Below are 23599 nucleotides of genomic sequence, written 5' to 3' on the forward strand. Positions count from 1 at the left end.
AAAAACAAAAACAAAACTTTCTTTTTTTCTGAACGACTAGCATATAATCTAAGAACTTTATTTACTGTTGGAAATGTTAATGCACCAAAAATTCTTTTAAAACAAACAGACAAAAAAGTATATAAGCAACTACCTTAGGAATAGGATTCAGCAGAACTACACCCGATTTCTTAGTGATGACCTGTTTCGTTGTATAGTGATGATCTATAAGCTGAGGAATGTTTGAAAATCCAGTGCCCTCGAATCGATACATGTTCTGGAGAGAGAACAATAAGGTAGAATAAATGTGAAGACATTGCTTTAGAAAATCTACATTCATTGATAAATTAGATTCCATTCTTAAAAAAACTATAATTGCACAACCATGTAAATATACTTAACACTACTGAACTATACCCTTAAAAGTTATTAAGATGATAAAAATATAAATAGATAAAGGAAGCTCTGACATGTTTTAAAATTCTACCTTTTGAGAGATAAATTAATTTTCACAATGTTTAAATCTAATTCAAATTGTTGAAAAATAAAAAATCTAACAAACAGACCTGAAATGCATTTTGCTAAAATGCTAACCAAAGGAAACAAAGCATGGGATACACCTGAGTCAACGGACAAGATATATGTTTACATATGTCTACATATGTGTCCCATTTGATAAAACTTTCAATATCAAAAATAATGTCAAAAATATAAGGAAGGATATTCAGTCTGATGGTAAATATTTTAATACATCTGATCATTTATTTTCTATCTGTTGATACAGTATTAGTTTGCTTTTTATAGTGGAGTATTCATTTATTATTCATTACCAAAAACACTCATTATCTTTGATAAAGAAATAAAATGCACCAGCGACAAAACTGCAGATATCAACATGCTCAAATCTTAGCATTTTTAAATTGTATATCACCAGGTAAGGTGCAATTTTCCCCAAACTCCTCCAAGACCCTTTTTCTCTTGTTTTCATATTTCAAATTGGCCTGTGAGTAGGTTGTCATATGGATAAATTGATAGCAATAAACCTGGCAAATCAAAAATACCCTATTGGCCATATTTTTCAATGCAAGAAGCTTTGCAATGCAATGTAACAAAAGCTTCCAAATGACAGTTCTCATATCCAGGAGATATATACCAACACAGATTTTGGAGTACCCCCATTTTAAGAAAATCCTGTGAAGAAATAAGAACTTTCAAAACCGACTAAATTCTACATTACTTGCATTACTGGAAGATTACTTTCCCAGTTGAAAGTTTAAAAACTCAAAGTTCTTTTTCCATACTATAAAATAAAAAAGATTTAATGTATCAAAATTTAATTTATATAAAACTTCTTAAATGAATATTTCTGTTTCATCGAGTAAGGAACAAACTTGCATTAGTTTACTTTAGCACTTAACTATGGAGTATAAATCAACTCAAGGCAGTTAGTGTTTGAGTCAGTTCAAAGCAGTTGTTAATTCATTGCCTAAAGAACTTTTGTACATAGTAGGCATACTTTCTATGATATATTAGCACTGATGCTTGAGAATATTTCAACTGAAAGTACTAATCTATTTGTAATAATATATGTTCTAGGTGTACAAAACACCGAGCAAGATCTCTCAGTGTCTCAGCTTATTCCTAAGTGAAACAGAGATAATATTTGTACCTCCTCACAGAGTAAAAGAGTTGAGTAACTATTAACATGCAAACCACTTTACCCAGTATATGGTACATGTACTGGCACACATTCAGTTATCAAATCATCAGACAAATAATGAATGTTAATGGACACTTAGATTGATTCCTTATTTTTGCTACTGTGAACAGTACTGCAATAAGCATGGGAGTACAGGTATCCCTTTGGTATACTGATTTATTTTCCTTTGAATAAATACCCAGTAGTGCGATTATTGGATCATATGGCAGTTCTATTATACTTTTTTGAGAAATCTCCATAATGAATTTACTAATTTGCATTCCCATCAACAGTGTATAAGAGTTCCCTTTTCTCCACATCCTTGCCTGCATTTATTTTTTGTATTTTTAATAATAGCCATTCTACTGGGATAAAATGATGTTTTATTGTGGTTTTGATTTGTACTTCTCTGATGATCAGTGATACTGAGCATTTTTTCATAATACCTATTGGCCATTTGCACAACTTTTTGGAGAAATGTCTATTTATACTTTGTATTAAATGTTGTATTCAATGTCTTGAATGCATGAATGCATGAGTACATAAGCTTTCCAGTATTCATTTCTTTTTTTTTTTTTTTTTTTTTTTTTTTTTTTTGAGAAGGAGTCTCGCTCTGTCACCCAGGCTGGAGTGCAGTGGCCAGATCTCAGCTCACTGCAAACTCCGCCTCCCGGGTTTACGCCATTCTCCTGCCTCAGCCTCCCGAGTAGCTGGGACTACAGGCGCCCGCCACCTCGCCCGGCTAGTTTTTTGTATTTTTTTAGTAGAGACGGGGTTTCACCGTGTTAGCCAGGATGGTCTCGATCTCCTGACCTCGTGATCCGCCCGCCTCGGCCTCCCAAAGTGCTGGGATTACAGGCTTGAGCCACCGCGCCCGGCCTCCAGTATTCATTTCTATGCTGCCTTATTGGTTTATTTAATTTCACATCCTGCAAAGTATGTATTCACTTATTGATTCTCGCAAAAACTCTTTAAGATATTAACCCCCTTTATTTCCTAAACCACAGAACAAGTAAAGACAGAGCTGGGATTGAAAGTCAAGTGTTCTAACTCCAAATACAGTGCTCTTTTTATTGATCTACTATTTAATATTTTTAACTCCTTTAAAATCTTGTACTACTTCATAACCTCCTCTCTTGGAACACTTGTTGACTCATTTATTTACAGCTTCTATAATATAAACTCCTTCATTAGAATACAGTAGGCACTCATTAAATATCTGTTAATGAATTTCCCCATTTATTGACCCCTTCTAGTTAATAGGTATAGAAGGAAATGAACAGGATAATTTTAGCTCATGGAAGATTCACCTGCACAAAATGAAAAAGAATTAAAACTCTGTATCACCTTATACTGTTTGCAATTGCTTGAGGAGCTCAACATTATACAGCAAAAACTCACTAGAATAAAATTAGGCAGCAGAAAATCTGAGGCGTTTAGTGAAAAATAAATGTTCTCATTTTTAACAAAGATATCTGAAAAATTTCAATGACAGAAGGAAACCGGATAAAACTATGAAATGTGAACTTGTAACTTCTTATTTGTAGCATATATTATATTGTTCATTTTAGCCACTTAAAACAAAATGGCAATATTAAAAATAAGCAATAATTTGCACACTGACCCTTTCCTTTTTGTTTCTAAGAATGCTAATTTAAATACTTACAGCTACAATTTAAACTAGAAGTGATAAGATAAATATTTCCGTATTACATAATACATATTTCAAAAATAGTTACTTTCAGAGCTTAGAAAATAAAATGAAACATTCATATAAGTTGTGGTTAACGAGTTTATACTTTACCTACAATCTTTCTACAATTCTCATACCATGTAATAAATATTGCCAACATGGTCACAAATTGTAATAGGGTAGGTTATCTAAATTCATAACTTAAAGGCATATATAAATTACAAAAGAGTTTGCCAGGAAATAAAAAATGACACATCATTAGAAACAACATAGTTTCCAAAACAGTAAGTTAGATGTATGAATGTGGGAAAATATGATTATCAAATTGAGGTCTGAATACTATGAAAAATTAACAAATAGTGTGAACATTATGATAGTGGAAATACTTTAATGGATATATTCCTTTTAACCTACTAGAATGGTATCTACTTTCATTTAGCTATAACTACTAGATGTAAATGTACTAAATGCTACTGAATCCTATACTTTAAAATGATTAATTGTATGGTATGTGAATGTCAGCTCAAAAAGGTACGTTTCATATATATATAAACTTATTAAGAGGTATATGTGCGTACGTGTGTGTACATACACCTGTTACTAAGCTATCCAAGCCTTCAGGTTCATCTAATGATCATGGTTCAATTTTTGTAAGGCAATTAGTATCACCCTAGTCTCTAGACATAAACTGAAATCCTGTGGATAGCAATCTTGAAAATACAGGCCATCTAAAATGATGGGAATGGAAAACAAATAGAGGTATCAATTCCTTCATATGCCAAAACCATTAAAATTCCTTAGTGGGTAAAGTTAAATTTTGAAATTACCCTTCATCTGTTTAAGGCTCAATAAAGAAATATAACAAACATAGAAAGTAGTTTAGCAATACTTAAATAAATTTCAAAAAATAAATTAGCATTAGAATAATCAATGTAGATAAATTATTTTTAATTCTTCATTAATTTCTATTCATTATTAATGCCAATAAACAATGGCTTATCTATAAAAAGAAAAATCTTAATCTTTAATGTATCAAAAAACCAATTCAACCATCATCCCATTCATTAAGAAATTTCATTATCACTATTCAATAAAGTATTTCTTAAAAATCTTTCACGGCACCATTCTGAAAACAATTCCAAGCTCCAATTTCAAAAGTATAAGTTTCATAAACTTAAGTTGCTCTAGAAAAAAAACTTATAATAATCACATTGTTTTTAGTTTTAATTTGAAATATCTTTAATGTTCAAATTTAACAACATACTTTAAATAGCTATAGACTTTGATTTTGTAAACACTTTTTAATTTAAAATATTACTAAATACATCTTTCCTTAAACATACATAAATGCTAGTAAATTTTGAAGCAATGTATTTAAGAAATTCAGAAAAAAATTAAGTGCTAAATTTCAAGTGTTGCAGGCATGTGTCACAAACCATTCATTATTTTAATTGTACCACAATGAACTACATCAAAATATACATATGAACTAAACTGGAAACGTACATCAACATATTGTATGATAAAATGTCTCCTCTGTCCATCAGAATATACAGAAAGGACATATTCACCAGGTTTCCCATGACTCTCTCGCACCAAAAAGTCTCCTTGTTTTTTTAACAGTTCTTGAGCTTCTATTCTGGGAATTGCACCATGGTACCAGTCCTGTTCTGCCAAAGGCTTCTCACTGATGGAGATCATATCAGAAAGCTTAAACAAAAATTAAAAAAAAAAAAACAAAAAACTAAATTAGAGAAAATACTGATTATTTTCTAATAAAATTCATAGCAACTATAAAGGCTTCTTACAAATGTTCCTCCCTTTAATTGACCAATTAAAAGTTATACTATGAACCTAAAATATCTTTTGAAGTACTAGTGCTGAAGTTTACCACAAATACATATACTTCAACACTTTGTTTTATCTGTCATACAAAGGTAGACACAATATTAGCATTTAGAGTTAGCATTGATAATCTTATTCACCATGTCCTAAAATAAATCTATATACTAAAATTATCAACCAGAGAAATTATGAAGAAAAAGAGGGAATTAACAGAAATGTATCATAAAACAACTTAATTTTTATGTAAATGAAAAGCTAAGGTATTTCTTTTTTATGTAATTAACTCTTGATCACAGAGGTTCTGAGCAGTCTCATATGTTCCAGGAGCACTATCTCAGGTTTTATTTGATGCTGCCTTGCTGCTGTGCCTTCCTATCCTTATCTTCACTCACCTGACTTCCTTAACCATTACCTCTCCCACATGGCTGGTCCTGCTTCTACAAAGCAATGGTAGATAAAGCCCTAGGAGAAATAGCATCACTGAAAACCAACAATATGCAATTACAAACACATGGCAAAGATAAGGAATGGTTATAAACCATGAGCATGGTAGAGAAAGCAAATTCTCTGTTATTTTAAGAGGCCAAATGCTAACACCAAGTCAGAGATAATTTAACAGATGACTGTTATTTCCTTGAAATGTGCTAACTGATAGTAGATTAAATCACACATTTTCTGATTACAAGTAAAAATGTTGCTGATGTTATTGTTGTTTTTATGGCACACAGGAACTAAACTCCTCCAGATAGAAAGAGTACTTTGTGGATAAAGTGTAGGTAGAGTACTTTGTGGATAAGGTGTAGTAATTTGAACTAACTTTTAAGGTTCTCAAAACACCATATGCACAATGCCTCATGAGAAAGTAATTTATAAATTGGAAAAATCAGAATTAATAATAAATGAAAGGCAAATATTCATATTCATATATGAAGTTTTACAGGCTGATATAAATTCTAGGTAGGACCAAAGTATGGTAATTTTGTAGTAAGTAAAAACTGGTTTTTAACAAAGCCTTCATTGTTTTGTACCACTGAAGAGACCCAAAACTTACTGCTCAAAGTTCTATTTCATATTATCCAAAAAGTTTGTTGGTTAAAAGAACAAAACAAAACAACAATAAAAAACTTGAAAAGTCAAAAATAGATCTCAAGGAAGAGTCTACATTCTGATTCTTACTTCTTACACTCATATTAAATAACATTTTAAACTTTTAAAATATATTCAGGTTGTGACTATACATGGAAGTTTTGGTAAACTAAGTCTTTTTAATTTTCACACAAACTATGATAAACACTATTATATCATATTTAACATATAAGAAAAATATTTTATTTCAAAAAACATTTTAACATATCCCCAAAAATTGTTTTAAAGAACAATTTTATCTAAAGAACCACCCATGACTATATGAGGTAAAAGAATATTGCTTTTAAAAACAAACATAATCTGCACAAAATTAACTTTTTGTATATACCGATACTAATAATTTATAATTATTAAAGAAGAAAAAATAATCACATGTTTTCTATTTGTATAATCAAAAATTTCATTTTAAAATTTTATCATAGTGCATCTAATTAGAGTAAATACTAAAATTTTTACTATAATGGACATATTTCTGTCTCACTAATAGCAAAAGTGCTTATTTATTCAAAAGTTATTACTGAATACAAGAAATTCAATGTAACATCTTTGCAAAGGACTTATTTTTATCATTGTCTCTCTAAAAGGTCTACATAACAGGAAAGCATCCCAAACAAGGATGCTACATGTTGATTTCTTGTCCTAGTCAACCTATCTTTCCAAATTTGCATTTATTTCCAACTGAGAGAACGCAGTTTGATGAACTAACTAAGGTGGAAAGGTATATGAAGTACAAAAGCTCAGCCAGCATTCCCAGAAATTCATTTAAGTATATGATGAAGAACATGTATGGGGGAAAAAGTCATCTGGGGAAAGTATCTGAGTTTTGTTTCATTTTTAAAAAATGAAATAGTACTGAAATTACTATTTAGTAATGAACTATTACTATGAAACTACTATTTAGTAATGAAAAAATTACTAAATAGTAAGGAACTTATATTGCAGTCTCATAAAGATCATACTTCAATTCTATAGGTTTCTTAGTTTCTTTGGGGGTAGGGAGGGAAGCTCAAAGATCTGTTATTCTCCATCCCCTATAAAACACTGTTATGAAACATAAGCTGAACTTACTGTGGGTGTATGTGTGAATATACACATGTGTACACACATAGGGAAAAGTCACACATATCCCCTGCCTGGGTATATCAGGTCTTTCAAAGACTTCTCTGGAAGCACTGGAAGGAATATTTTTATCAATATGATTTCAATGAAATCCCAACACAATTTTACAAACTTGACAGTAATACATGTAGGATGCGCCAGCAAAAAAAAAAAAAAAAATGCAACATACCAAGAGCCCATCATAATGACATCACAAACGAAACCAAGCTTTTTACCTCAAATATCCCATCTTTCTCAGCCTCAACAGACAGGGTTTTGCTTCATTAGTAAATTATCTGAGATTTTTGCCAAAGATATGGGGGTAGGAGCAAAGCCTCCTTTTTAAGTTACAGTTAATACAGTACAGTTAATAAGTTATATTTAATAAGTTTTCCTGATTGATTGGGCTAGCTGTTTAATTAGTTATTTTCCCTAGATCTTGTTCCTAAAGAATAGTCCAGCAAAAATATATCGGAATTAGTGAAATTAAAGAGATTATTTTATATAAAAAGGCAGTAAGGAGGCCGCACTTGAAAATATCTTTTTATTGGGGAAACAAAAAGAGATTAGTTTTTCTCCTTACCCTAGTCCAGGCTAATTCTCAAGTATGTAATGAAGATTTGTATACCTTCACTCAAGCATTTGAGTATCAAGATGAGCTTCTTTTTGGGAGGCTAAAACAAAAGTGTTTTTTAAAAATAGTCTGGTCTAGATTCTACTAAAATTAATTACCCAAAAACCATTTTGAAAAAAGCAACACAAGAATAAAACAGCGTCAAAAATATGCAAGCAAAACCCTTAATGAGCTTGAACAATCTAAATAAAACTTCAACACAAACTTTTTTAAATTCTGAATTTTTAACATAAAAATGACATTTAATTATCTTTTCTATTCTCATGTAAATTTAGTTATTAACATTAATTTAATAGTCTAATTAATGTTATTCCAAATCCAGTTTAGTAATATACTGGGGTGACTATGAGTAATTCACAAGATTTTAAACATTTCTCAAAAATTCTGTAAGACTCAGCTGGTAGCATGGCCAAATGATCTAAGGCACTAGATTAAGATTTGGCTGGGCACAGTGGCTCTAGCCTGTAATAGCACTTTGGGAGGCCAAGGTGGGAGGACTGCTTAAGTCAGGAGTTCAAGACCAGCCTGGGCAACACAGTGAGACCCTATCTCTATAAATTCTATTTATTTATTTATTTATTTATTTATTTATTTATTTGAGATGGAGTCTTGCTCTGTCACCCAGGCGGGAGTTCAATGGTGTGATATCCGCTCACTGCAACCTCTGCCTCCTGGGTTCAAGTGATTCTCCTGCCTCAGCCTCCCGAGTAGCTGGGATTACAGGTGTGCATCACCCCGCCTGGTTAATTTTTTGTACTTTTAGTGGAGACGGGGTTTCACCATGTTGGCCAGGCTGGTTTCAAACTCCTGACCTCATGATCCGCCCACCTCGGCTTCCCAAAGTGCTGGGATTACAGGTGTGAGCCACCACGCCTGGCCCTATAAATTTATTTTTTTTAAATTTCATAGAACCCCTTTTCTTTTAAAGCTATATATTACTTAGGAATTTTGGGAGGGGATGATAAATCAACTGTTTACAAAGATGGGAAACACTAGTCTACTGAATGTGCCTGGTGGTAGTAAAAATTATTTTCAGTGAAAGGCAAATGTAATCATAGGTGGGAAAGTGTATTTTATGTCATTTCTAGTTTGATAATTGAATCTAATTTTTTATTTGTACAGATATACTAAATGTTTAATATAAAATGAAAACAAAAAACAATGTTCTCCCTTCCAGTTTTTTAAAAATTTCTAAATAGTTACGTTTGAATCTACTGAATTAATTTTTAAATAATGAAAAATAAGATATTCTGAATATTTGTACCTCAGGATCACTTGTTGATCAGGCTAGACAAACAGGATGTAAATTAGTTAAAATAGTGGTTCTATCTTTGGCACTAAATGACTATCTTTAATTCTACAAATTCTAATTTTTTAGCAGTAAAGCTGAATTGGCAGTTTTTTCATGTTCTGATACTATCAACCAAAAAAAGATACTTCAGCTAATATTTACATTCTATAATGAAACTAGTCGTAAAATTTTTATTCATAAATTTCTTAACAATTTTTTGTACTACAGTATTTGAGAATTTGAATTTGTTTGGTTTTTAGCTAACAATAAAACTGTTCTCTAGCATAGTAACTATACAGAATTACATGCTAATCAGAGATGAGCATTAGTACAGAATTCTTTCTAAAACTTATATTAAACAAAAATAGACAACTAAGCCAAACTCAAGTATCAGGTTACTTCCACAGCTTCCCATTTCCTGGCCTGTCTTTTTGTACCCCTTCTTGGGTCTCTGATAAGGGACACTATGTTTAGCAAAATATAAATTTTATTTTACCTTCCTTTCTTTCTAACAGTTCTGCTTGTTTCAATATCTTCGGGTTTCCTCCAACTTCTTTTTTGCTGGCTTCTTCTGTTCCCTTACTCATTGTTTATTGGTAATAACATGCTTTTCTCTCTTTATTATTTTTACACAGTTACTTTTACAATTGTGCCAGTGACTCTCACTCATCCTCTCTCATCATTTTACCACATTTTTGCTATAGTTTCATTTATTCAGTATCAAATATTCTTTCCTTAAACCCATATATTTTACATATAAAATGTGCCACAATATCAATAACACATTTTCATCAATTAACTATATTCAATGCTAATATCTTATCACACATTGCAACAAAAACTACTACCAGATAATTGCAATATGTCAATAGGCAACCATATTTCAGTAAATGTAAACATTTATCATCAAGTTGGGATTGCCTGTGTAAACTTAGTATCAGTCTGACATGATCTCTGTTACCTGTTTTAAGCATTTGAGCAAACATATAAACAATAGATTTCCTCTATTACAGCACAAATTACAGAATATCAATCTCAATAAGTCCTTTTAGAAAAATTACATGTAATACTTGTAATTCAAGTAATTCAAACCTTGAAATAGAATATCTAATTTTCCTAAACATGACAGAATTCAGTGTATGAGAGTGATATAATGCAAAAAATCTTTATTTTCCCTTGTTAATGACTCTCTTACATAATAATAAATGGGGGGGAAAAGCAACTTAAGACCTTAAGAATAATCGAAGACAACTGATATTTAAAATGTACACTATTTAACCTGAACTTAACAACATGTCTTGATTAAAGACAATATAAGGCCGATTTTCTAGACTCAAAGGAGAACACTGAAAAATAGAAGCAGTTGATGTCACGCATGAAAATAGCTACATTCCCCTGTGCCACTGGCGGAAGCCAAGCACTGTGACCCTGTATTACAACTGATGTACAACTTAACATAACTGAATGATGTTTCTAAAAAGCAAGCAAGCAAGCAAATCTTACTTACAATATTACTCTATACAAAGGAAGCACATTTCTATTTTCCAATATTTTGATTTTCTAAATTCTAGTACAAAGTAATTCTAAAATTAAAATAGCATCTATGTCAACAGAGTGTAGAAAATATGAATTTTAAGGAGACTGCTGTCGAATAATTTAATAATTCTTCTGATATCTATATAAAGAACAAACCATTTCGACCAAAATGTGCTTTATTTTTGTTTCAAAGAATATTTTTCAAAGAGTGTTACTATCAGAGGGGCATTATTCACTCCATATATCAGTGATACAACTAGTATTCATGAGTGTCTGTAAGATGGAACAAGTGATTTGCTCGGCCACTCATTATAGAAATTCTGCAGTAGATGGATGGCCCTAGAAAAAGGGCAATATTCTTGACATGACTGGAACAGATCTCATTAAATATAATATGGTTTGAGAGACTTTCAATTGGAATGGACCCTTATGATTGCCAGTAGGCTTTTAAAATATGTAATTAATACTGTCTAACATCTCTAGCCTTGGCTTCAGAACTGAAAAATAGTTCTCAATGCAAAATTACAACCTCCTTAAGATGGGTAGATGCTAGATGTGACTGTAGCCTCAGTAATCCGAGATATTAATAAAAGGGCTTTTAACACCTTCAGTACACTGGAAAGGAAACACATGCTTGTAGCTGATATAACATATTAAAGTATTATTCTGATATTATATAAAATATATATTATATATTCTATTATATATTATATATAATAAGTATATATTCTGATATATTATATTATACATTATGTTACAATATTCTATTATTATAACAATAAATATTAAACATCTGATGACATCAAATACAATATTCAGATGAAAAAAATTCCGCTATCAGCTAAAGTCTTAAGTTCTTTCTTCTATCAAGACTGTTGATCTAAGCATTCCATTAGACTGCCTTTAAAGGGAGCTCTACATTTTAATGATACTGTTAAAAACAGAGATAAATCGTTATGTCAAGTCCATTGTGATTAATTCTAATTTCATTTTTCTATACATAATGCATTTGCTTTATTTTATCTAAAATTGTGCTTTAACATTCTAATTTTTGTATGTTTACTTGCACAAACAGTGATTCATAGTTGTTGCATTTTAAAGATTTTAAGTTAAATATGCTTCCATATGCAAAAGACTGAATTTGAACTCTTAGGGAGGCCAAGGAGGGAGGATCACTTGAGCTTAGGAATTCAACATCAGCCTGGGTAATACAGTGAAACCTCATCTCAAAAATAAATTAATTAATTAAAATAAATAAATAAAATTTTGATCCTGTACCTCACTCCATATACAAAAATTAACTAATAATAAACAAAGATGTAAGTGGTAGGACTAAAACTATAAAACTCTAAGAAGAAAACAAAGATGAATTATCAGCATAATCTTGGATTAGACAATTTTTTTTTTTGACACCAAAAGCACACAGAGTCAAGGAAAAAATAAATTACTCTTCAGCAAAATCAAAAACTTAAGTGTGTTAAAGGACATTATCAAGAAAGTGAAAAAAAAATCCAAACGGTGAAAAAAAACATTTGTAGATTATATGTATAAGGAGCTTATTTTCAGAATATATACTCTTAGAATTCAACAATAAATAAGCAATTTTTCAATGTGCAAAGAATATTACTAAACACATGTCCAAAGAACACATATAAGCTGCCAATAAGAACATGAAAAAATGTTCCACATCATTAGTCATTAGGAAAATGGAAATTAAAACTACAGTAAGATACTACTTCATGCCCACTAGAACGCCTATAATATGAAAACATTCAAAATAACAAGTGTTGGCAAGAATGTGGAGAAATAAAAATATTCATATATTGCTGATGGGAATGTAAAATTGTACAATTACTATGAAAAACAGTGTGGCAATTCCTCAAAAGCTTAAATAGAGAATTATTACCATTTAACCCAGAAATTCTACTCCTGGGTACACACCCAAGAGAAGTGAAAACATACATACATAAAAACACTTGAAAATGAATGTTCATGCAGCATTATTTATAACAGCCAACAAGCTCAAACAACCAAATGTCCATCAGCTGATGAATAGATAGACAATATGTGGTAAATATATACAATGGAGTATTATTCAGTCATAAAAAGGAATGAAGTACTGTCACATTGTATAACATGGATGAACCCTAGAAGAATTATACATGAAAGAAACTACATGCAAAAGGCCACATATTGTATTACTTTATTTATGTATGTGAAATATCCAGTGTAGGTAAATCCATCGGGACCAGAATTAGACTAGTACTTGTTAGGAGTGTATACACTGGAGTGCCTGTCTATTTGAGGGGGGAAAAAACCTTCTTCTCCAAATAAATAGAAGACCTAATGCTTTAGTGAAATGCTTCTGTGTGTTGTTCATGTGTATGAGATGGCCAAACCGCTGTTACTAAAGATAACTAATACTCAAGCACTACTGTGATATGTCAAACCCACATTTCAATGATTATCAAACAGACTTCAATTTTATAACCAAAATGTTCTTTAAAATATAAATATACATATACACTAATATGTTTTTAAAATATATATAGTAATCCCTACTGTAAAAGGGTTATGTTTCACTAGGAAAGAACTGTTTATACTATTCCTCCAGTAAGACCTCAAAGTACGTAAAATGTTCCTCATAATTATTTGTATATTGTAAAGGAAGCCTATAATTTAAGTTTATTTCTGTATTCCCTATGTCAGTGTTACATGGGATTTTACTATATACATATATAGACATTCATATGCACACAAAAAGTTAAATTACGCACTTATCTTTCCATTTGTAAGTGCAAATTTATATATACATACACACACACACACACACACACACACACACATATATATTCATTAATGCATCAGAAAGAACTTAGACAATGACTATTTTCAGTAGCACAGAGAGTTAATCCTACTTACTGCTGAAGAGCTCAGTGCGGATTTTGGAGACCTAATTATTCCAGCAATTGAATGACGAATAGATTCAAATTTGGATAGCCTCTCCTTTCTTTCCTGGAGGGATTAAGAAACAAGCCTTCAGCAACAGTAAACTATCCAATATGTATACACATTTATGTGTTTAGGTACTTATCCACAGCTTATATACATCATGTCTTCCAACTAAACAAAATACAAACTTCCTCACATTAAAGATAACAAATAACCAAATACACACAAACTCTATAGCATTTTACTTTACTGACCCCTCAACAAATGTCTTGATTTTGCGGAAAGAAATAGAAATTCATATAGCAATTCATATAGAATTCATATAGATGAAAACAAGAAATGTAAAGGAAATTCACAGAAAACCAAGTGTTAATTAACACATGGAAAAAAGAACACAAGCTATAAGGAATCTATTTAACATAGACTATTTCAGATAGGACTATAGTTGTGAGGCAATTTCAAATAAGAAAAAATAATCACACACACACAAAAAAGGAAGAAAAGTATACGGAATACACTTTTTAAAGGTGAATTTCACTTCAGTACCTAGGAAGTTTCCCCAAGATTCACATGATGATAATGACCACCACGATGATCCTGATGATAAGGAGAAAGGCGGGTGGGAGGAGGATGAAGTAAAACAAGAAGGTAATGGCAGACCTACCTACCACCAATCCTACCAAATCCAGATTGCTATTTGCCATACAATGCATATTTCTGAATATCATATACCATAATGAAGAAAACTTTTCCTAAAATTTCAAATCTTTAGAACCATTTTACAAACATAAGTGAATGAGGTAGGTAAGAGGGCAGAAAAAAAGAGGGAAAAAAGAAAAAAACAAAAACAAAAACAAAAACAAAACTAGGACATAAGAAGGGCACCAAGAGCAAAGCATGTGTGGTTTTCTAATGGAAGCACTGGTCAATTTTCCAACGATGACTGTATTTCAACTGCTAATCAGCAGCAGACAAAAGAACAAGAGATCCTTTTGTCAAGCACACTATTTCTGTAGGTCTTCCAGCATTAGCGATGCCCAATTTTACTTATGGAAAATAAGTAAGCAGGTCACAAATAACATCTTTTGTTTCTTTTGTCTCCAATATCTAGGGTATATCTCTGTAATAGTAAATGTAGACATTCTTGGCCACATGCTTTCTCCCAAAACCCTTTAGTAATATCAAAACAAAACATTTTCTAAGTGAGTAATGCTAAAATTACCCAATGGATTCGAATTATCTAATAGAGAGGTCCAGTTAGGGCATAAAGAAAACTTTAAAAATTGCTCCCTTATATTAAGTTACAAAACATAACATATTGTGTGTTAGATGGATACAATTAGTGAAAACACCTTTTCATATGAAGGTTCTTTTTAGATAGGTTGGCCTAAAAATATATTATCAAAAATAATAATGAGACCTTAAGTTTCATATAGCAGCAATCAAAATGCAAATAGGGTTAATAAAACATTCCAACCAGTGTTGGATCATTTGGTGCCCACATTTCTACAAATAAAACGAAACTCATTTGCCATGTAGTTCATGTCTATGTAACATCTACTAGTAACAGCTTTAAATTACAGTCTACCTAATAACACATCGGACTGTGCTGAATTCATTGACAGGATGATTTTCACATCAAAGAATCAAATGGCTACTTTTAAAAATTAAAATTAAAAAACTTCCCTTCAACTGCCATGAATACAATACCTAAGTTTGCTTTTAGGCCTGCCAGGGCTGGTGATGATACACTCATTTTACTCACCTCAAGTAATGGCAAGATACATTTTCCAGATAAAGGAGTTGTAGGAATTAGTTCTGGCTAAAGGATGGCCCCTCACAAAGGAGGTAGCAGGGGACTAATGAAGGGGTGAAGGGAGAAGCAATGTTATTAAATAATACCTGATATTATAAAATAATATTCTGATGAGATGCTCAGAAAAAGTGCTGTTAAGTTTAGCTATTACCTTGGCTTGAAAAAAAAGTTATAGGTACAGTATCAGTTTCACATCTCATTTAAGAATAGTTTTTCATTATGTTAAAATTAAGGCCGGGCGCGGTGGCTCAAGCCTGTAATCCCAGCACTTTGGGAGGCCGAGACGGGCGGATCACGAGGTCAGGAGATCAAGACCATCCTGGTTAACATGGTGAAACCCCGTCTCTACTAAAAAATACAAAAAACTAGCCGGGCGAGGTGGCGGGCGCCTGTAGTCCCAGCTACTCGGGAGGCTGAGGCAGGAGAATGGCGTAAACCCGGGAGGCGGAGCTTGAAGTGAGCTGAGATCCGGCCACTGCACTCCAGCCTGGGCGACAGAGCGAGACTCCGTCTCAAAAAAAAAAAAAAAAAATTAAATGAGACAGTGTATGTGTTTGTGTGTGTGTGTGTATATACACACACACGTAATACTAAGAGAAGGGTTCATAATAATTACAAGTGTATCTATTATCAATTAAAAAGAATGTTATGCCAGGCTTGGTGGTTCATGCCTGTAATCCCAGCACTCTGGGTGACCAAGTACGGAGTATTGCTCGAACCCAGGAGTTTGAGACCAGACTTGGCAACACGGTGAGACCCCATCTCTACAAATAGTTTTTTTAAAATTAGCCAGATATGGTAACGTGTGCCTCTAGTCCCAGCTGCTCAGGAGGCTGAGGTGAGAGGATGGCTTGAGCCCAAGAGGTTGCAGTGAGGCCAGACTGTACCACTGCACTCCAGTCTGGGCAACAGAACAAGACCTGTCTCAAAACAAACAAATAATAAAAACAAACAGAAAAACTCTATTTAAAAAATACCTAAATTACTTAAAGTAAAATCCTACCTAGCAAGTTTTGAAATTATTCTTCATTAGAAAACTGCGTGAAAAAGGCTCTTGCACTGCAATGTTCCATTTAGTGCCCCCATCCCCTGAGCACTAAAGCACAAAGATACAAAGGCAAGAATTAAGGTTCTGCTGATTGGAGTGGCTCTGACAAAGATCCTAAGCTCTAACCAATGACTGCCTATCTGGAGGCTGTACAAAGTGACAACTTCAACCAAAAAGCATCTAACAGTTCTGAAAGTGAGGTTCTGAAAGGAGGCACTAAGATAAAGGAATAACGTTCTTGAAGTCAGAAGCGATGAAGAGTGAGTCTGAGCAAATTACTCAACTACCCTTGCTCTCAGTTTCCACATCAGAAAAAAGAAAGGCACTAGGCTAGATAAAATCTTCATCTCAAAAATTCTGTGACTTTTGTCCAACTCCCCATCATTTGTGTTGCATTGATCATTAATGAAAACCCAGAGAAGAGTTTCATGGTACCAGGCTGGCAATCAGTACTTTCCTTAGAGCACTTAGTCAGAGTTAGCCTGAGGTACCCTCATTGGTATGAACCAATGAGAAGGCTGAACTATCATGAAAGGAAGACTTTTATTGTTGTTGTTAATAACAGGTCTTTAAAACAAAAACTGAATATTATTTCTCACAGACTTATGTAAATAAACCCAATCTAATAACATTCTTGGACAGAACAATGCAAGTGATTATTTGGCCCTGTAGGAACAGCCAGCGACTTATTAAAATCAGGAGGCAATAAGAATCAAGAAAAAGATAATATTCATGCTCAAACTCCAGGCTAAGTGCCAAATATCTTAGGGGCTTCTTATGCAAAGCAGCCATAAAATTCAGAGGGATTTTGTGAGAAATAACTGCAGGGAAACTATAACCCCAGAGAAGACTACCTTCTGAAAAAATTCTACATTATAGATCACTCATAATATAAATGAAATACTGTAAATATCAGTATGTCCTTCATTTTTTTGAAAAAAATGCATTTAGAAGTAAGTAACCTAAGGTTTTGAAAATGCTGATTTGCTGGGCACAATGCAAGATACATAGTTTCTATTTCCATCAGGATACAGAATTTAAGTATTAAAACAGTTTCTAAATGATTTATTTTAGCAATAGGGTTTCTGACTAAAGGCAAATCATTTTAGAAGTACTCACTCCTTAGTAACTTAGTTTGTCATGTTGTCTTTTCTCTTTGATGTTTGCATATTAAGATTATTTATAAAAAGAAAGAAAACCCCCTTGCTAAATCAAGCATATTCATTTTCTGAAATAATGAAATTAGAAACCAAATACACAAAAGAAACATCTGAATGATTATTAAGATCTTGTTTTAAAACAACAATGCTAAGGAAACCTACAGTAAAACAGAAAAGAGTTCAGTGAGATCCAGGTTGTAAAATGTCATAAATCATTCTTTTTGCTTTCTTTATTCTGTATCTCTTAAATAAGATGTCTGTAGGGAAATAAGAGGCAAGAAGAAGGCTATAATTAGCTCCTGTCCTATTCAATAGCCAGTTCACATTCTATGGTGCTTCTCCCAAATGTGTGACCAAAATGGCTAAACAAATATTTTTTTAAAGACTACTTTTTAGAACAGTCTTGGGTTCATAGCATAAGCAGGAGGAAGGAAAAGATTTTCTCATATGTCCTCTGCCCCCACACATGCACAGCCTCCACCATTATCAACACCCCCCTCCAGCGTGGCGCCTGTGTTACAGTTGAGAACCTTCACTGACAAATCATGATCACTCAAGAGTCCATAGTTTTCATTAGGGTTTGCTCTTTTTATTGTACATTCTATGGGTTTAGACAAATGTTTAACAACATGTAGCCCACACTGTCCTAAAAATCCTCTGTGCTCTGCCTATTCATCCATCCCTTCACCAAAATACAATTTTTATAAATTATCCAGTACTACAAGATGCACACCAACTAGTTTCCTGATGAGCATCTCACTGATACAACAACTTAAGAAGTGATAAGACTTTGCTCAGTAAACAACTGCGTAATTTGTTTGTATGAAAAATTGTAACTATTATAAATTGAATTATCAAGGTATCTTAATTAAGATTCTGCTTTTGGTACATTTAGGGACATAACGATACAGCAGTAAATTTTTCTACTTGACTTAAAACTAATAAATTGTGAGACAAGGAATACCTTATAATGAAAGTATTATTTAATTAAAGACCAATGTTTAGCAATCAAGGCATTTTACCAGCTTCAGTTACACCTTCACAAAGTCCCCAGCTCATTCCTCCATTTAACAAATTATTTTGATAAAGTCAAAATAACCTCTTTACCATTCCCTGCATATACTACATACACCTCCTCACTGCAAGTTCCCTATCTCTTGTCTCCATCTCTCATTGTCCCTTCTTTTCCCTTTCTACCTTATCATAATAAATGCTTATAAATATTAGCTATATTTATTTTTATTTTACTAGCAACGACAAGGACATTGGGCTGTTTTCACCTTCTGGCTACTGTGAATAGTGTTGCTATGGACATGTGTATACATGTACTTGTTTGAATATCTGTTTTATAGGAATGAAATTGTAATTTCATGTTTAACTTTGAAGAACAGCCAAACTGTTTTCCTGGTGGCTGAACCAGTGAGGGTTCCAGTTTCTCCACATCCTCACCAACACTTATTTTCCATTTTTCTCATGAACAGTGTCGAAAAAGATGAGAAATTTCAGTAGAGATGCTAGCAAATAAATATAAATTCTGGAATTGAAAAATATAGTATCAGAGTTGAAAAACGCATTTGATGGACTTGTTAGTAGATAGACTGGACACAGAAAAGAGATTGCTGAGTGTGACAAGCTGCTTGTCTTCATTTTTGAATTCACTGGATATTGAATTCAAGGTTGATGTAGCTTTTCTTCTTTTAGTACTTTGTCTTCTGACCACCACTGTTTCTGTTGAGACATTATCTACAATTCATATCATTATTCCCCATCCATAATGTATCTTTTCCCCCTGGCCATTTTTATAATTGACTATGATATGAGTAAATGTGATTTTTAAAATATTTCATCCTGCTTATGGTTTGTAAAAATTTCATGGACCTTTGGGCTGAAAGTGTTGGAAAGAATTTGACCATTAAAACCTGGAATTTTTACCCCCATATCTCTCTCCTCTACATTTGATATTATTCCATGACCTCAAACACTCCGTTATGTTTTTTCCTTCTTTTTTCTTTTTGTTTCAATTTGGATACTTTCTATCAACCTGTCTTTACTGCTCACTGATCTCTTTTCTAGTCTATCTAACAAGTCCATTGAATGAAGCTCTCAGTTCTGATACTGTATTTTTCAGTTCCAGAATTTCCATTTATTTTACAGTATCCACATCTCTACTGCAATCTCCCAGCTTTTCAGACACATTTTTCATCTTCTCCACTACATCCCTAAGCATTTTTGTAACAGCTATATTAACGAATGTCTCATAATTCCAAGATCTGGGCCATCTCTGAGTCCGTCTATTTGCTTGCCTATGGGTCATATTTCTCACTTTTTGGTGTGTTATATAATCTTTGATTGTAGGCCAGACAGTTTGTATAAAACAGTAGAGTCTGAATTCAAGAATATTATCCTCAAGAAAGGGGCATACCCACTCCTTTTTTTGTCAGGCTGTTGGAGAGTTGGAGCTGTAGTTAATAAGTTGGGTCTAGCCTTTGCCACAGTTTTAGTTTAAATCAATTGCCACAGCCTTCAAATACTTTGAGAGAGATCAGTTTTCCTTCATCTAGAAATAAAGCTGAGCCATGATGAGATTCTAGCATCCTCCCTCGGCTTCAAAGCTGATCCACCAGCTTTAGGAAATACAGGAGATCTCTCCCAGCTTTACAGTCTTTTGGGTGGGAGAGGGAAGTCTCTTTGCTCTCACCCACTATTTTATGTACCTAAGAAGACAACTTTCAGCTCTAATACACATTCCCCAGCCTAGTCTTTGGAGGGCCATTGCCCTAGACTGTGAAGACCCAGACTTCCCTACAGAGAATCAGTGTGGGAAAGTGCTCTTATATTCTTTTGTAAGTGAAAGCCTAGAGTGCTCAGTTCTTCTGCCTGAACTCTTCCCCACTCCCGCACCCCCCACCAGACACACACCCCACACACCACCTTTCTGATGTGTTGAGGATTTCATTTGAAGTATCTCTCTCAAGTCTCCTTCTCTTAGCTCCTCCTTCACTCAGTGAAAACACTTGAGTAAGAGCTGGTGGACAGATAGTGCTTTGCTCTGTGGGTTAGGCTCCTCTAGATTCTAATCTTTCACATCAGCCTACACCTGACGCTACAAATCTCTCAAAAACTTTTAAGGACTCATCTGCTCATACAGTTCCACCAAGGATGAAAGTAATCATGGGTCTGTTTTTTCCTACAAAAGGCCTGTCACTTTCTGGATGTAGGTTCATTTAGGTTTACTTCTGTCCTTAGCTCTCTGATGAGGTTTCTAAAAACTACTATTTTGTAGCTTATTTTGGTTGTTAGGCAGAAATGATGGTCTCTTGTGACTTTCCATATTCAACCTGGATATAAATTTCATACACTTTTCATTAAGGCCAGTAATTTATTCAATACTCGTGATCATTTTACTTTCCTTTATTTATAAAGCAGGAAAACATAAAACACATTTTATGGTTATTCACTAAAAAGTCCATCAAAAAGACCACTAATTTCTCAAAAGCTACAGGTTTGATTTTGACTACCATTTTCTATGACAGTCAATTACTACACAGTTAAAGGCTACATTCCTCAGAAAATAATTTAACAGGTTAAAGACTACTGTTTCAAAAGTTTGATATGTTATTTTGTGGGGTTTTGTTTTCTTTTGTTTTCCTTTATTGATGGGTTTCAGGGGATACGGAGGATGAGTTTTATGGGTTTTGTTGCAGAGGACCTCACAAGGACACGATAAAGACTACTAAGTACATATTTCATTTTTGTAAATGTTTTAAGTTTCCAACTTTATCTAAAAAGTTCCTGAATGTACAGTATTCTTGTACTGCACATGCATCAATAATCCTCTTATCAGAGCTCCTTTTGTTACTGGAACTCGTAACTGGGAACATTTGGAGTTTCAAGTCCTCAGTCAAGATTTTATTTATTAGAATGGAATCAGAAACTTAAGGACCTAAACGAAAATCCTAAGATTTAATAAAAATACAGAAAAATTAAAATTTTTAAATAAAAAAATGGTGGTTATAATATTGTACTTCTTTTATCAGCTAATAAAATCCAACCAGGAGATACAGTTTAGAAAGAAATCAGTCAGATTCTAAGTGCTTGTCCCATCCTCAGCCTCTCTGAGAGAAACTGTCACACTATGGGACATCAGTACATCCTGCCTGAGAATGAAATCAATACAATAGAAGGTAGAGCTGAGAAATGAAAACAAATTCTTGACAACATGGTTTGAACTTCTATGTACATCCAATTACGTGACTGGGTAAACTCTTTTATGTTTTAACTAATCCAATTTGGGTAACTATTGTATAGAACTAATATAGTAGGTTTTCCTGGAATATCAATTACTAATTAAAGATTTTCAATAAGCAACTTCAATGTCACAATGATCACTAACAAAACAATATACTAACTTACATTTTTAGGTTTTAGACACATTTAATTTTAATAGGAAAAGAAATCTTTTGATATTGATACATATTAATGTAGATTAAACCTTCTTTATAAACTAAACACATATGTGTGATAATTATTCTCACTTATTCCCATTAATTTAACAGTTTCAGCACATAACAAACAAAACAACTGCTCAAAAGTATAGGAAAACCCTAGTTTAAATGGCCATTAATAGATGTCATAGTACAAAAGGTTCTGTAGTCCCATAGATTTTAGAAATGCACAGTTAAACAAATTTAAACAGATTCATTAATGCAATATGTCTCAGAGCCTTAATAAAGAATTACTACTTGCATCTTTCGGGAGAGAAAATATTCCGCAACATACACCTCAGAAGGTGCTGTCACAAAGCTTTCAATCTGTAGGGGTGGGAGGGGAAACATTTTTATCCTCTCTACATCAGTCATGGCTTTTCCTTGGACACTATCATTACATGGAAGAGCTCTAAATTTAAGCTCCCCTCTTTTTGGCCACAATCTCCTACCCCATCAGTTTGCTTTCAACCAGTCCCACTGTAACCATTTTTCAATCTCACTGGAACTCTTAAGTCTTGTAGTCTCCTACTTTCTCCCAATCAATCATCTTCTCTTCTCTTCTCTCTTTATTTAACTTAGATGCCAGGCTACATCATTTTCAATGATACTCTTGCCAATATTCTAAATTCCCTTGCTATCCTGTCTCTTAGGTGCTCCCTTGTGGCAAAATCCAACCCTGGATGGATCCAACTATATGCTCTCTCTGAGTTCCCACCCAAGCAACTAAACACTGTTACAGAGTATCACATGATTACAAACTTCAAATGGGCCCTAAATATCTGGCCAACTCATTTCTTATTTTCCACTGTCATTGTCAATCATTTCAAACTTTTCTTACTTTTCTATGTCTAAACCTTTTTCCATACCTTCTAGCTTCTATAGAATTAACAAAGGTAGGAACCTCTTCATCTTGCCTTTTCAAAGCTATAAACTTCTCTACCTTTTATAATCTCCTTCCCTTTTTTGAAACATGGGGCAGATAACTCCCATCTAAGGATTACCACTCTACTTCACTTTGGATCTCATTGCTTACTGATCTCCCAAGAACCTTACACCTTACAAGAACCTAACAGATCTCTGAGGTACTGTCAACCATCCCTTCTCAAATGGTTCTTTCCCATCAGTCCATCAGTTTTTACATATATATATATATGTCATAGAAAAAAAAAAGGAGGAAAGAGAGAAGGAAATAAAGGAAGAAAAGAGCAGAAGAAA

The 23599-nt window shown here is 33.1% G+C and overlaps 1 protein-coding gene across 5 annotated transcripts in view; it reads right to left on the reverse strand.

The window, feature by feature from the left end:
* FER (FER tyrosine kinase) overlaps window positions 1–23599 on the reverse strand; it is a 452583-nt gene that overhangs the window by 234408 nt on the left and 194576 nt on the right. For 3 of the 5 annotated variants that reach the window (XM_030927487.1, XM_030927486.1, XM_030927489.1), the window contains 3 exons: window positions 13844–13936; window positions 4878–5081; window positions 134–256 (listed from right to left, as the gene is read on the reverse strand). In XM_030927487.1, coding sequence (XP_030783347.1) covers window positions 134–256; window positions 4878–5081; window positions 13844–13936 — 420 coding nt within the window. The remainder of the gene's footprint in view (window positions 1–133; window positions 257–4877; window positions 5082–13843; window positions 13937–23599) is intronic. The other 2 variants (XR_004056369.1, XM_030927488.1) reach the window with 2 other exon arrangements.

The sequence above is a fragment of the Rhinopithecus roxellana genome, chromosome 3 (assembly GCF_007565055.1).
Source record: "Rhinopithecus roxellana isolate Shanxi Qingling chromosome 3, ASM756505v1, whole genome shotgun sequence".
Taxonomy (NCBI): domain Eukaryota; kingdom Metazoa; phylum Chordata; class Mammalia; order Primates; family Cercopithecidae; genus Rhinopithecus; species Rhinopithecus roxellana.